Source organism: Rutidosis leptorrhynchoides, chromosome 8 (assembly GCF_046630445.1).
Source record: "Rutidosis leptorrhynchoides isolate AG116_Rl617_1_P2 chromosome 8, CSIRO_AGI_Rlap_v1, whole genome shotgun sequence".
In the NCBI taxonomy this organism is placed as follows: Eukaryota; Viridiplantae; Streptophyta; class Magnoliopsida; order Asterales; family Asteraceae; genus Rutidosis; species Rutidosis leptorrhynchoides.
In genome coordinates, this window is record NC_092340.1 from 20,141,503 (window position 1) to 20,156,200 (window position 14,698).

Consider the following 14,698-nt stretch of genomic DNA (forward strand, 5'->3'; position numbering starts at 1 on the left):
ACCTAGATATAGCAATTATGAAACAGAAAAATATATTAAGATTAGTGTTATTAGTAATAGCAATGATGATTGTAGAGAGTAGCTCGCCATGCTTCCGACGTGGAACCTTTGAAAGATGACACATCAGGCCATCAGCTACTGGTATTACTCTGTACTAGTACAATATAGCAGCTGAGAACCAAAAATTGTGAACAATGAACAATGAAAGGTGCAGCAATTGGAACTAAAAGGGCTTATATGAACAATGAAAGTCGTTAAATTTTGATTTTCAATCCAATGCATTATAGTCATATAAATACTTAAAATTTTTACATTCAGATAGTGTTTCTTGAAACTTGACAAACTTCAAAGTACAACAAACAGAAGGACATTTAATAGGACGATGAACTTTACAAAACAGCAACCCAAAAACTCAAATACAGGGAAAACTATATCATAAAGATTAATATCTTATCGTTTTCTCAATTACCTTCTCTACGTATAACAGATGGAACTGGTGGGTCCAAAGTTACATCAATACCTCCCAAACGAGAATCTTCTTGCACACGCGATGGGCTTTGATGTTCCTTTTGAAACCTACTAGGACTCGGGTTGAAAGAACTGGGGCCCGATCTGAAACCGAATTCTTCTTCTCGTGGTAAAGTTGACATAGGAACTTCACCCGTTCCATTTTCATCCACCACTCGTTTCATGTAAAACTTATCCTCCTTAACATCATACATATTTCCAGTTCGTACTTCTTGAGCAAGCGTGCACCAACAACAACAGAGCCACAACGCACAATCGGTAACAGCGGGCCTACCACAACAGAAATTCGATGGCGGTAAATTAAATCTTTTTCTCATTTGAATTCTCCAAAATCCGCCATAAAGCAAACCAAATACACATAGAAATATCCCGGTAACACCTAACGCCTCGCGTGCAGTTTCATTGTCAATATTAATGGCAGCCAAATTAAAAATCCAAAAAGGCGCCAAACAAAATAATAAAAACGTCGCTGTATGAACGTACATGTTCCCGAACCCAAGTCTCTCCATATTCCACCCGAAAACACAAAAACTGCAAAACAAAGAAAGGTACGCTAACGAAATATCTTCCCAAAAATCAAATATGCCTCCACTCCATTTTGGATTAGTTTCAATTGTGCTCTCGTCTCGTGGGGTGAATGAGAATCTTCTTTCAAAAGATTTGACCCTCGGTTGACTTTGACTTACTCCACTGCTGTCAAGATTATCTTGTTTAAGTTGGGCTTCTTCATCGGACAAAGCTGTTTCGTATTCTTTACCAAGCGGGCTAACAACCGAATACACACCGGCTATAGCCGGTGCACCAATGGCTACCGAAATAGTTATGGCTACACCTATTGCGGGTCTATCTGATCTTCTGTAACCGACATTTAAACCACATAATGCATATTGTGCAAGACAATTAAGGTTAAGTAGTAATACTACAACCAACATGTGGGCCCATTCATGAGGTTTATACATTCCATCTTTGCAGTATATGTTTCTTAACTTTGAAATATCTTCTGGTTTCCATCTTATTAAAAGTACAAGGTGATAAAGACGTTGCGGGTGCTGGTACAGACACATGAGTGTGAATAGAGCGTTTAGTATCTGGTTGTTGACTTCAAACCAAGCGTCTCGTTGTGTTTTTTTAGGTAAGGCGTGGTTTAACATACCTGTCATAACAAGAAAAAGTATTGCACCTGAAACAGCAACAACTAAAATCCATATAAACAGAACCATATTCATTGGATTTCTTATCCATTCTTTTGCTAGTTTTTGTAACGATATCCAATCGATTTTTTTTGAGAAGACGCGTGTGAGGCGGTCTCGAATTGCTTGACTTGTACTTGAAGGTACAGTGCGTGAGAACATATCTTTCTGTTGGGCAATACGTTGAAATTGTGCAGTTGGTGTACCTAGATTACCGAATACGAGGAAACTTGAAGTTCTATTTATTTGGTTTCCGTCACTTAGAGTTTCAGTATTTTCATCTTTAAGAAATCCCCTTCGAGAGGTTTCGATGTGTAGATGTGAACGTTTGTTGACTTTTGATCCGTTAGACTTATCATCTTCAACTTCATCATTATCATTTGAAGTCATTGTTGTGCAATTTTAGAAACTTCTTAACTATTGATCCGTCTTCAATGTCAACAAATAATCCTTCAGTAACAAAAGCTATGGTGGCACCGCAATAAATGAATCGACTGGAAACAGAAACGTGATCCAGCGCTTCTATTCCAGATCATTCTATATTTAAAGAAAATAAATAGTCGATTAATTGGCAAACAATGTCATTCTACTTGCCAAAATTAAACAAAGGAACTTGCAAATTAAATATGAGCTTCTACACATTCTTGCAAATTCATATTACATACATCAGAAACATGCCTAAATAAAAAATTTATCTTCTAGCCATGTCGGCTTTGTTTTGTTGCTGTACGTCAATTTGTTTGTTTGCTATTTTGTTTCATGTCAGGGTACTATGGCCTAGTTCATGTTGTTGTTCTTTAGATTCTTGTTTTTTCAGGTGGCTGTAACAGTGTAACCCAATCATCCGTCTTTGTAAGATTAAACTATTGCTAGTTGCTAGCTCATATTATATAAAATATACATTAGACATTTTTGCATAGAAAATTATTAGTACTTGTTTCAAACTTTCAGGGCTGTCTCATTGATTCTGAGGGCCTTGTGTAGACATAAAAAGGGCCCCTAAACGTTAAGTATTTTTTTTAGGTTAAACTGATTTGATCCGCTTTGTGTACCAACACTAATTCGGGTCAACATTAATTTTTGGGGTCAAATGTAAATAATTATAAAGGATTTACAAGATATTTGGGCCCCTTAATATGTTCGGCACCTGTGACCGCACACTTTGCACATGTCCTAAAACGCCCTTGCAAACTTTAATATCCATGAGAATTTATTTAACTTGTAAGGAAAAACAAAATTGAAAGAAATTAACCTTAACAACCATAGGGCAAAAACCTAAAGCAGTCAAATTAGGTCAAATATGAGTTATCAAACAAATTCAACTAAACTACGGAGTAATTTGAACACGCAATATACCCGGAAAGTTAACTGACTAACAATATCTACCAGAAGCTAACGAATTCAATGAAACTATTTCAAAATACTTAAAGCAGTCAACGCGTATGTATGAATCAAAAAGCGTGAAAATTGAAGAATCTTATAAACGTAAGATGAAAGCAAGATCTGAAAGTGCTTGTAAGAAGAAGAAGAAGAAGAAAAAGTACCTGTAACAGATAACCTAGTTCAAGTTCATGTTCAGCTCGATTGATAATTGTAGCAAATTTGGGGACAAAAACGGATGAATAACGAGAAGCTTACTACGGAGTACATAATTAGAAAAAAAAATGTGCGGCAGCTGTGACCTGTGTAGGTTGTTGAATTGTTGACCATTTAACTTGATTTAACTAATGGCCGTTGTACAGCGATGCTAAAAATTACAGAAACAGTCCTTTTGGTTGTGTCCGTTTATAGACAGATATTTATTTTTTCTTACCTATTTAGATAAACCCGATTTAATTAGAACTTATTTTTTTCTGGAAATTAACAATGATTTAATTTGAGATTTTATTTTTGACCGCTGTTTCGGCGTAATGTTTCTTTTGATGAAAAAATGAAAATATTACTTTGTCAATTTCTAGAAATTCTATTTTTATCATCAAATGGGATATTAATCACATTCACAATCATTTGTCAAGTTACACACGCTATAAAGAAAACTCATCCGTCCCCGTAGACAACCGGGTAGGAAAAACCTCTTGCGGGATTTGGACCCGGGACCCCGCAGACAATTCCACAAATTCCAGCCTCCCTTAGGATTCGAACTCGAGACCCCGCATGACTTCTACAAAGTTCTCGTCCTATATAAGCGAAAAGTTCGATGGTTTATTTGAGATTATAAATACGACAATTAATCTTTTTAGACAAAATTGCCCAAATAGTCCTTGTATTTTTCAAGTTACTGTTTTAGTCACTATCATTTTATTCCTGCATTATTAGTCATTGTGTTTAGGTTTTTGTCCTAACTTTGTCCCTGAAACAAACGATCAATTAATGGTCCTTTAAGTTGGTAACATGTGTGAATCACGTGACTTCTAACCATTTAATATTTGCAACTCTTCCCCCTTTTTACTGTAATCCACAATTCTTTTTCCAACCCCAAAATTCAAAATACGTATCAGTACACACTATGAAAGATAGAAACATAAATATTTATAATCATAGTGTGCTAGTACTATACAGAATATACCATTTACAGCAGTTTGACTTGTAGCCATTAACAATTTGTGTTTCTAGCTTCCATAGTGTGTACTGATACGTATATTAATTTTTAGGGTTGGGAAAAGAATCGTGGATTACAGGGGAAGAAGAGTTGCAGATATTATAGGGTTAAAAGTCACGTGATTCGCACATGTTGGCAACTTAACGGATCATTAACTGGTCGTTTGTTTCAGGGACTAAGTTGGGACCAAAATGACAGTGACTAATAATTCAGGAATAAAATGACAGTGACTAAAACAGCAAAACTAAAAAAACACAGGGCTTATTTGAGTAATTTTGTCATCTTTTTATATGTAAAAAGAAAGTCAGACTATGTTACATTGAACAAAGATTAGAAAATTTACCTTTAGATATTTTTTTTTTTTTTTTTTTGATTTACCTAATTATATCATAATCGTCCATCTTCAGATCAACAACCGATTTAAAATTCCAACAATTATTTTTTTAGAGCGACAATTTTGGCATCGAATCCTCTCATTTGCCACCCACACACCCATTATGAAGAAATTCCTCGCATCCATCGCGCAAAGGGTACCCGAAATGCTTTCGGTTAACTGCTTGAACCGTACAGAGTAAAGGATACCAAAGGCACAATCTAGATTTAATAATTGCCTTGGAACATTGTAGTTCTTTTTCAAAGCAAGAACGTGGATTGTGTTTTGGAAAAGTAAGAAGGTTGTTACCTGTAAGTTGTGATGCGGTAAATATATGAGAAGATTGTGAAAAGGAGTTGTAATGAAAAATATTGTAGCGAATAAAAGTGAATAAAAGTTGCCGGTATTGTGACGAGGTAATTCTCGGACAAACAATAATAGAAAGGTGAATACTTTTTTTGAGACGGAGAGAGTAACAAGTATCAGAATAAATTAAAAATATTTATATCTATTACACTTAAAAGTTACTAAAATATTATAATGTGTATTTAATATAAAATTCTCTCTACTAGAAAAGTTTGAACATAATTAATATTCCTTAATCAAATGTGCTCATATATAATATACATATTAGCATATCCCTTAATAATATTGAAATACAAAACGTATTTATGTATCGATGTTCTCGCAACACAAACGCTCTTCTGCGTTTTGGTCTAGCTACGATGACAAAAACACTCCGTTACCAATAATCTAATTTTACGTAACCAAAGAATTCAAACTTCAAAGTAAAAAGTATTTAGCATTTGATTATATCTAACATAATTATCAATGATAAAATTAAATATTTAAACCAAAAGCCAGCCAATGTATTGATCATTCTTAGGATGGAAATATAATTTTGTTAATAACAATACATTTCCGGTCTTTAGGAAAGAAATTACAAGAACAAAAAACTAAATATTCATTATCGTCAAAAGAAAAATTATACGTTTTGAAATAAATTAAAATTAAAATGAAGATACCAATTTGTGAAGTTAAGGCTCCTTATATACTCGTATAGGCTTCAATCGATTGACGGGCCCAACTTGTTTGGTTGATCCGAATTCGGGCCTTTTATGCACCAACACAAAGGAGATTCCATGGATCCATCACATAGACCAGTAGGTTCGTCTATTTATATGTTTTCACTCGGCCTGATTTTGCCTGCCCGTCCATCAAGTTTTTGGGCACAATATTATTTCATGCATATCAATTTATCAGTTTATGGGTACAAAAATTAATTCTTCACAAGTCACACACATTGATCCTCATGTTATTGGTGATACGAAGGGCAATGTTTCTCCACCATTAGTTGGATCTCCAATAGCCACATCAGTGGATCCTAAGTCACCTTCAAAGATCTCGTATCTAAAAGCAACAGAGGGTACCTCGAGTGGCAATAAGGTCAACTTTCGTCTTTTACAAAACATGTATACTCTGAATGAAGGAGTCGATGTGGAATTGCCTATCTCGTCTGTTATGGAGGCTGTTGATAGATATAGCAACACGCTATATGGTTACTTTATTGGAAAACGAGTTGCGTACCCTGTTGTGAAGAATTATGTAATGAATGCGTGGAGTAAATATGGAATCGAAAAGACAATGATGAATTCTAAAGGTTTATCTTTCTTCAAGTTTGCTACTGCAAAGGGTATGCAAGATGTTATTGAGAATGGACCCTGGATGATCAAAACTTCCCCGATTATTCTCAATAAATGGTCGGCGAATATCTCCTTAACCAAAGAAGATCCGACAAAGGTCCCAGTATGGGTTAAGATTCACGATGTTCCATTAACAAGTTATAATGCTGATGGTCTAAGTATGATTGCATCCAAGATTGGAAATCCTATTATGTTGGATTCCTATACTAGTACTATGTGCGTTGAGGCATGAGGTCGGCCAAACTATGCCCGTGCAATGATTGAAATATTAGCAGAGCATGAGTTGAAGTCGACTCTCACGGTAGCTACTCCTGGAATTAATGGTGAGAGAAGCACGATAGATACGGTGAAGATAGAGTATGAATGGAAATCTCCGCGATGCTCGGGATGTAAAGTTTTTGGTCACCAAGATGGGCAATGTACAAAGCATATTACTCCTATAGTAGTCACGGAAATAGTGGATAGTGATGGTTTTCAAACTCAAAATAAAGGAAAGAATCCAAATCACGATCAAACAAGAAGGCAAACAGACGGGTTTAATGTGAGAAAAGGAAAGCAAAAATTGGTATACAGGACCAAGAAGAATGTGGCCCAAAGTGTTAATACTAATGGCATGCCGAAGGTTACTCAAGTGGATAAAAAAGTTACTCAAGTGGATAAAAAAAGGTCGGAAGGTAGGACAAGTAAGGGTCAACAAGTGAAGATTCAAAATTCGTTCGGAACTTTAAATAATGACACATATAGCCTAGTGGATGAACCGAGCGATGTTGAATCTGAAAAGGAGGAAACGGCCCAGTTTATGGCGGGGAAAAAGGATACTAAGACATCGACTACGTTTGGAATGAAGTCGGGCTGGTTGTTGTTGTGTGTCCTTGTTTAGATGGGTCGTTTGGTTTTCTTGTTTTTGCTAGTCCTCGTTAGATGTTTAGGTCTAGCTTGTTTTTTTTTTTTTTTTTTTTTTTGTTGTCTGAGAGGCCACAAGGTGCGCTTGTGGTTGTTGTTCCTATTTGCATTTTATTATTTTTTTAATAAAAATATTCACCGGGTAAAACCCATTACAAAAAAAAAAACAATATGCATACACACCTTTTTATGCAAAAAAACAAAAACTTTATTAATATATAGACACTCCCACAAAATAAGTCCAAACGACACACCGACCCAAACAAAAACAACCAAAAAACGTGGAGCCAACCTAAAAAACACATAAATACTTCACAAGCCGCAATCAATATGCAAACACACATGTTTTTTTTTACCAAAATAACGATAATATGCAAACACACCTGCCACTCTTGGCTGTATGAACAATTATTTCTCTTTTCTTAAGACTCTTGTATCGGTTTCTAGTAAGCGTGGAACAAGCCTATAATACAAGAAGAGAGATTTTAGGGGTGAAACAATTAAATGAATACTCATACTCGTACACGATGCATGTTGTTTTTGAGACAATTTTACTGTGCATCTTTTTATTTAGCATTTTGTATTAAATTTAATGGCTTATGATATGTTAAGTTTGGAGGATAGAAGAGAGAAAAAGAATAATTGATTATAATATATATAAGTTTGAGGACTAAAAATGAGAAAAACAAAGTAAAAGGGTACAAACCTGCTTATCTGAAAGAGACCACGGACTACAATTGAAATTTATTCGGTCTTACTTTTAGGTTTGAAACAAAATCCCTGCCGAGAGGAAACCTTTCTGACTGCGGGGCTTTCGGTCGCGACCATTGTTAAGGTAATCGATCGATGTAAACAATTTAATAGTATAATAACTGTTGTTCATTCATATTCTATTCTTTAATTTGATTGATTTATTATGTTTATTATCAGTTTTGTTTGTTTTCCTTTTGATTTTTGATGTACAGTAATATAATATATATACATATTATTGATTGATAGAGAGTTGTTTACAGATAAATGGATGTAAGTGACGATGGAATGTGTATTACACAACTTCCCGATGACCTTTTGAGCCTGATTTACTGAAAACTAAACCGAGTGTGTTATGAAAGCTCTTTTAGTGGAACGTGTCATCGTTTTCTTGATATCACAATTCTAAGTTGTCAATGCTGGATGAATGATGTTACAAGTACCACCACCTCAAAAAAGTCATACAAACTTGATTCAATTGTTCTTGGTAGATGTCTTGATCGATTCGGTCATTTTCCCGATATCAGTTCTTAATCTTGATCCTAGTAAGATTACGGACAAGGGATTGGATACGTTAACCAAATATTGTAATAAATGGTTAATAAACGTGAGTCTTAAGTGTTGCCATCAGATAACAAAGACTGGAATCTGGCTTCTCAAACAAAATTGTCGTCAACTTCCAGCACTCAAAATATCCGGGTGTGATAAAGTAGTTGGAGTAACATGGGAACAAGGTTTTTCGGAAGCTTTGAGTGTAAGTGGTCTTGAGTAGATTTTTGAGTGTAAGTGGTCTTGAGTATCTAAAAGTTTTTGATTTGAATAAACATTTGGCTCATAATGAAGTTTGTGGTTTAGCGGCAATTGGTTCAGGAATTGACAAAAATCTTAAAATCCTTCCGTTTTGGAAGGGAACGTTTACGGATGAGTGCATCATGAAAATTTCAAAAGGTTGTCCTTTACTGCAAGAGTTGGACTTAGCGCGTTGTAGTGGAATCGAGCTACCTGGTTGGGTTTCGATTGAATTGCATTGTCAAAATTTAGAGATTTTACATGTTTACAACTCCAAGGACCTTTGTGATAAAGGATTAATAGCTTTGGGTAATTGCTCCAAATGATCCGTCTTGTACATGACGAAATGCCAGTATATTACATCAGGTGGGAAACAGAGATTTAATTGGCTGGCCGCTTAAAACATACTACAAGTAATATACTACAAGTTCATTTCTTTTTATCTCTACTCGACCTGATGTTGCATGCCCGACTGCCCACTAGTTTTGGGGCAAATAATCATTTCCTGCACATATAAATTCAACAACTAATGATCCATTTTAATGCAAACTAATTCAAGTCTCGACCCAACTCGACTAGTTTAGAAGGTATGGTCACGATAAGGGCCAACTTCACATATAGCAATAGATAGAGAAACTGAATCATCAATCAATGTCCTTATCAAATTTCAATTCCTAACAATCTTCTTACGGAGTACACAATTCAATAAGCATATTCATAAAAGCACAAGTTATGTAACGTTTACGAAATTGAAAAACAAATGAATCACACCAGATAACATCAATCAATCAATATCTAAAGTCTAAAACAACACAACCAAATAACTTTATTATTAATGTTTTACCTGATAGAAAGATGTTGTCTTTTTTATTTGTTCGTCCTGGATAGAAAGACACAGCCTTTCTATTAGTTAAAAACACTAATAATAAACTTGTTTGGTTGTGTTGTTTTAGACTTTAGACATTGATTGATTGATGTTTCTCTGGTGTGATTGTTTTTTTTTTTTTTTTTTTCAATTTTGTAAACGTTACATAACTTGTGCTTTCATGAATGTGCTGATTGAATTGTGTACTCCTTAAGAAGATTGTTAGGAATTGGAATTTGATAAGGACATTGATTGATGACTCAGTTTCTCCATCTATTGCTATATGTGAAGTTGGCCGATTGATGACTCAGTTTCTCCATCTATTGCTATATGTGAAGTTGGCCCTCATCTTGACCATACCTTCTAAACTAGTCGAGACTTGAATTAGTTTGCATTAAAATGGATCATGAGTTGCTGAAATTATATGTGTAGGAAATAATTATGTGCCCCAAAAACTAGTGGGTGGGCGGGCAGGCAACATCAGGTCGAGTAGAGATATTAAGAAATGAAGCTACTGGTTTATGTGATGAAAGTGCTCCATCTCTCATTTGGCTATTTGTTTTTTGATTATTATTTTATTCCCAAATCTTTGAAACACTGTCATATTCCATTTCGACTTTGACCCCTGATGATATCGAGTATTCAGTTTTTTTTTATTGTTGTTAGTTTAAATCAAATATATACTTGCACCCTAGATTGGTCATTACATGGTCTTCTTTGATGATTACATTAGAATTAGATGTACTCGAATGCTAGATATTATTATTTTGTTTCCTATTGCTGGTAAGTGATGAATAAAGGTGAAGTTAGGTTTTTACTCTCACATGTTATAGGGAGGGAGTTAACAGAAAGTTTTAATGGAAGTTAACAAGAGTGACCATTGCCATTGCCATGCATATTTAAGTGAGGCACAAGGACCATAGGTGCAATTTACTCACTCTTATGGCTTGTGTGAGAATTTCACGACCATATAGGTTTTACCAACCAACATAAACTAATTACCCTTAAATATAAAAGTTTTTATATATACAACATAAACCATGCCAACTTCTAACAATGAAGCTGGAGGTGTTATTGAAAATGTAAAGTTGTATGAGAGTTGTACTAATAAGATTTTCTTCAACTTCTCACTGACAGATTAAAACGCCACCCACTCGCGATGATCACATCAACGCTGCTAAGGTCACTACAATGATCTATGTTTGCAATTTTCCACCAACGTTTGGCATCAACGATCTCCGAGAACATCTGTGAGGAACACGGAACATTGATGGACGTTAAGTTATCGAAACAGGGCTGCAGATTTGCTTTTGTTCGTTTTCTCAATGTCGAATCGGTCCGATCATTATAAGTACGTCTGTCTTCCTTATGGATTGGTAACTTTCACTTGCACGCAGATTTGAGAAGATTTGGTAGAGATGAGGCCCATAAGAACAGATCCGTGTCTAATTTGAACCATTCGTCCCATCCGATTCATCCCACTAGGGCCGCCAATCTCCAGAATTTTCCACCTCTGCCTAAATAAACTTGTGCATCTACGCTGCATGGGGAAAAACCTAATTCTGAGGTTCCAACTTTATTATCTCTTACTATCCCTGACAAGGATCTAATCAAAACCTCTGAAGCGCCTAAACTTCTCTTTGTTAAAATAAAAAATCCGGAATTCATCCCGTACTTAAAACGAATTTGGCACGTTGAAGGGTTCTTGAATAATGATATACATCATCTCGGTGGATCATGGATTGACGTGTTTTCGAACGACAACACTCTCTTGGCTTTCTCTAAGAATGATACTATTCTTTCTTATGTTGAGGAATGGCGAAAGTATGATGATCTCTTTGTGATTAATGAACGTGCAGTTTGTTTAGATATCAAGGGGTTACCTTCGTGTGCCTGGACCAAAGAAATTTATAAAAGGGTAGCTCTCGTTTTTGGTTATTGTGCTTTTTCGCTTAATTCAGATGATCAAGTTGATTGTGGAAAAATATATGTTCTAACGAAACGGCTAGATTACATTCACAACGCTATTCTTGTCACTGTCAAAAACAAACAATGGTAGCCATATTTCCAGTTAATTATTTAAGTCTTCGGTGGTGACAATGGTAGCTTTCCATAGAAATCTATAATGTCAAAGTAGGCCTACCAATTTCATTGTCAAAAATCGTCAAACCGTCAATTTTTCAACAATCAACTTTAGTGACAGAAACACACAAAGAAAAATGCTAATAGCTTGGCAGAAATGTTGAAATCAACAATTGTACCTGGTGTTCATAAAGTCAGATTGCACTGTACATAGCATTAGATATCATTAAAGCTATTTTTTAATTTCAGCCATTGGATTAACAAAATTACCTTGCCTAACCCTATTATCTAACCATTGCATCAACTTAAACATACTTATAACTCAATAAGTAAAACATTAGCATCTTTCTTCCCCTTTTACCCTTCATTATACGCGGTACCCAACATATTTAGGGCTAAAAGGATTAGGACGATACAAACGACTACAAACATACTTCTAACATCCAAGCGATAAATCAAAAATTTAGTCCACTTTGAAAAGTTTGTTGTAGAGGTTATATTGTTCAAGTAATTCATGATATCAACAATTGATTCAGTGGTTAGTATTTGTGAATTTCTGTTACGATCCCACATTTCTATGGGATTGAGTGATGGTTTATAAGCTTGGGTGTTTTCCCATCCTTCAAGCTAGCTTTTGGGAGTGAGTCTACACTTAAGCTTATGGCTACATCGGGCCATCCCCTTGATTCTTAAGTGAATTCAGGGTTAGTCTCGGGTCTCCTCGATTCAAGTTATCAATTCAGAAAGATCATAATAAATGGTATCAGAGCTAGTCTCACCTTTCGGGACCCGACACTCGGAGTGGTGACCTATGGAGTGGTGGCTTGGACCGAGAGAGGGTGCCAATCGTGACTAACATAGCCGTGACCAACGAGGACGTTGGCTGAGGGTGGGGTATTGTTACGATCCCATATTGCTCAAGTATGGGATTGAGGTATGGGTTATAAGTTTGGGTGTCCCCGCCTCCTTCAAGCTAGCTTTTGGGAGTGAGTTCTACACTTAGGCTTATGGCTACATTGGATTATCCCCTCGATAAGTAAGTAAATTCAGGGTTAGTCTCGGTTCTCCTCGATTCAAGTTATCAATTCAGGAAGATCATAACAATTTCAGTTTTGATTCATTATTTTTTAAGCTGATCTCATGTTCTGGTAATAAAAATATGAATTTTAACATAAGATCATTGATTGTATTACAATGATCGTTTGCATACTCTATATACTTGTGTTGTTTTGCTTAGGTTAACCAAAATTGTAGAAGTTTTCACTTACAACGGTTTTGCTTCAAGATGGTTGGTTTGGATTTCGATTCATTAGCTTTGAACAAGGCTGCCTGTAGACAACAACTACAACAATACCCAATTCCACTAAAGTGGAGTATGGGGAGGTTAGATGTAGACAGTCTTTCCTCCACCCTAAAGTAAAAGGGAAGTCATTCCTCCACCCACGGATACCTATTGGTCCCCAGGTAGAGGAAGTCGTCCCTCCCTATCCTGTAGAGCAGAGAGGCTGCTTCCTAGAGACCTCCGGACAGAAAGAACCATGAATTCCGATATGTGAAGTAAAAATATACAAGTAAAGTTGATAAAATATAAACTTTACCATGAATAATGTATACTCCAATACGATATGTATAGATAAATAAAGCATGTAATATAATGTAATATAACATATAAGTAAAATATGTAAGTGTCAAATATGTAAGTATAACAAGTCATGTAAGTACAATAAGTATACGTAATTGGTATGAAGCATGTAGGTAAAATATGTAGTATAAAATAGATGGTATACTATGTAAGCATTGACAAATAAGTATACTATGTTACCATAAAAACATGTGATATGTAAGTACGTATAATTTAATTGCTATATAATGTAATACAAACATGTAACCATATAGTGCAATAAAGCATGTGAATATGCTACAATAAGTATAGATATATTATATATCCATAAAACATGTGCTGCCAATACGTAAAGTCACACGAAAAAAGAAAAAAAAAATTGCATAATAATAGACATATATGAAGTGCATACAAGCAAGTAGGCAGGAAATATAATATAAATATATAAAATAAATAAACAAATAAACAATATATAGAACCTAGTCATCTATTCTAATTTTACTCCTCCACAAATTCCTATCAGAAGTCATGTCCTCGGTCAATAAAAGCTCCTTCATGTCAAGCTTCAGTTGAAATGTCCCGTTCATATTGATTATAAACGTTCCATATTAATTGATTTCGTCGCGAGGTTTTGACCTCTATATGAGACGTTTTTCAAAGACTGCATTCATTTTTAAAACAACCATAACCTTTATTTTATTGATGAAGGTTTAAAAGCATTACGTAGATTATCAAATAATGATAATCTAAAATATACCGTTTACATACGACCATTACATAATGGTTTACAATAAGAATATATTACATCAAAAATAAGTTTCTTGAATGCAGTTTTTACATAATATCATACAAGCATGGACTCCAAATCTTGTCCTTATTTTAGTATGCAATAGCGGAAGCTCTTAATAATCACCTGAGAATAAACATGCTTAAAACGTCAACAAAAATGTTGGTGAGTTATAGGTTTAACCTATATATTATCAAATCATAATAATAGACCACAAGATTTCATATTTCAATATACATCCCATACATAGAGATAAAAATTATTCATATGGTGAACACCTGGTAACCGACATTAACAAGATGTATATATAAGAATATCCCCATCATTCCGGGACACCCTTCGGATATGATATAAATTTCGAAGTACTAAAGCATCCGGTACTTTGGATGGGGTTTGTTAGGCCCAATAGATCTATCTTTAGGATTCGCGTCAATTAAGGTGTCTGTTCCCTAATTCTTAGATTACCAGACTTAATAAAAATGGGCATATTCGATTTCGATAATTCAAC

The 14,698-nt window shown here is 35.1% G+C and overlaps 1 protein-coding gene and 1 long non-coding RNA gene across 2 annotated transcripts; one reads left to right on the forward strand and one right to left on the reverse strand.

Annotated features, from left to right (window-relative positions):
• Positions 1-258: 258 nt before the first annotated feature.
• Positions 259-3,396, reverse strand: LOC139861978 (uncharacterized). Its single transcript, XM_071850512.1, has 2 exons — positions 3,263-3,396; positions 259-2,255 (listed from the first exon to the last, which is right to left on the reverse strand). Exon 2 carries the CDS (start codon positions 2,106-2,108, stop codon positions 462-464), a length of 1,647 nt encoding a protein of 548 aa, XP_071706613.1. The 5' UTR covers positions 2,109-2,255; positions 3,263-3,396; the 3' UTR covers positions 259-461.
• Positions 3,397-8,085: 4,689 nt separating this feature from the next.
• On the forward strand, positions 8,086-11,787 carry LOC139862747 (uncharacterized). The gene is made up of 3 exons (XR_011764269.1): positions 8,086-8,131; positions 8,310-9,201; positions 10,838-11,787. It is a non-coding gene; the product is annotated as an uncharacterized lncRNA (long non-coding RNA).
• The last annotated feature ends 2,911 nt before the right edge of the window (positions 11,788-14,698 follow it).

Excerpts from the sequence above, each read along its gene's own strand:
- LOC139861978 (XM_071850512.1), bottom strand. The coding sequence starts at position 2,108 with ATGACTTCAAATGATAATGATGAAGTTGAAGATGATAAGTCTAACGGA.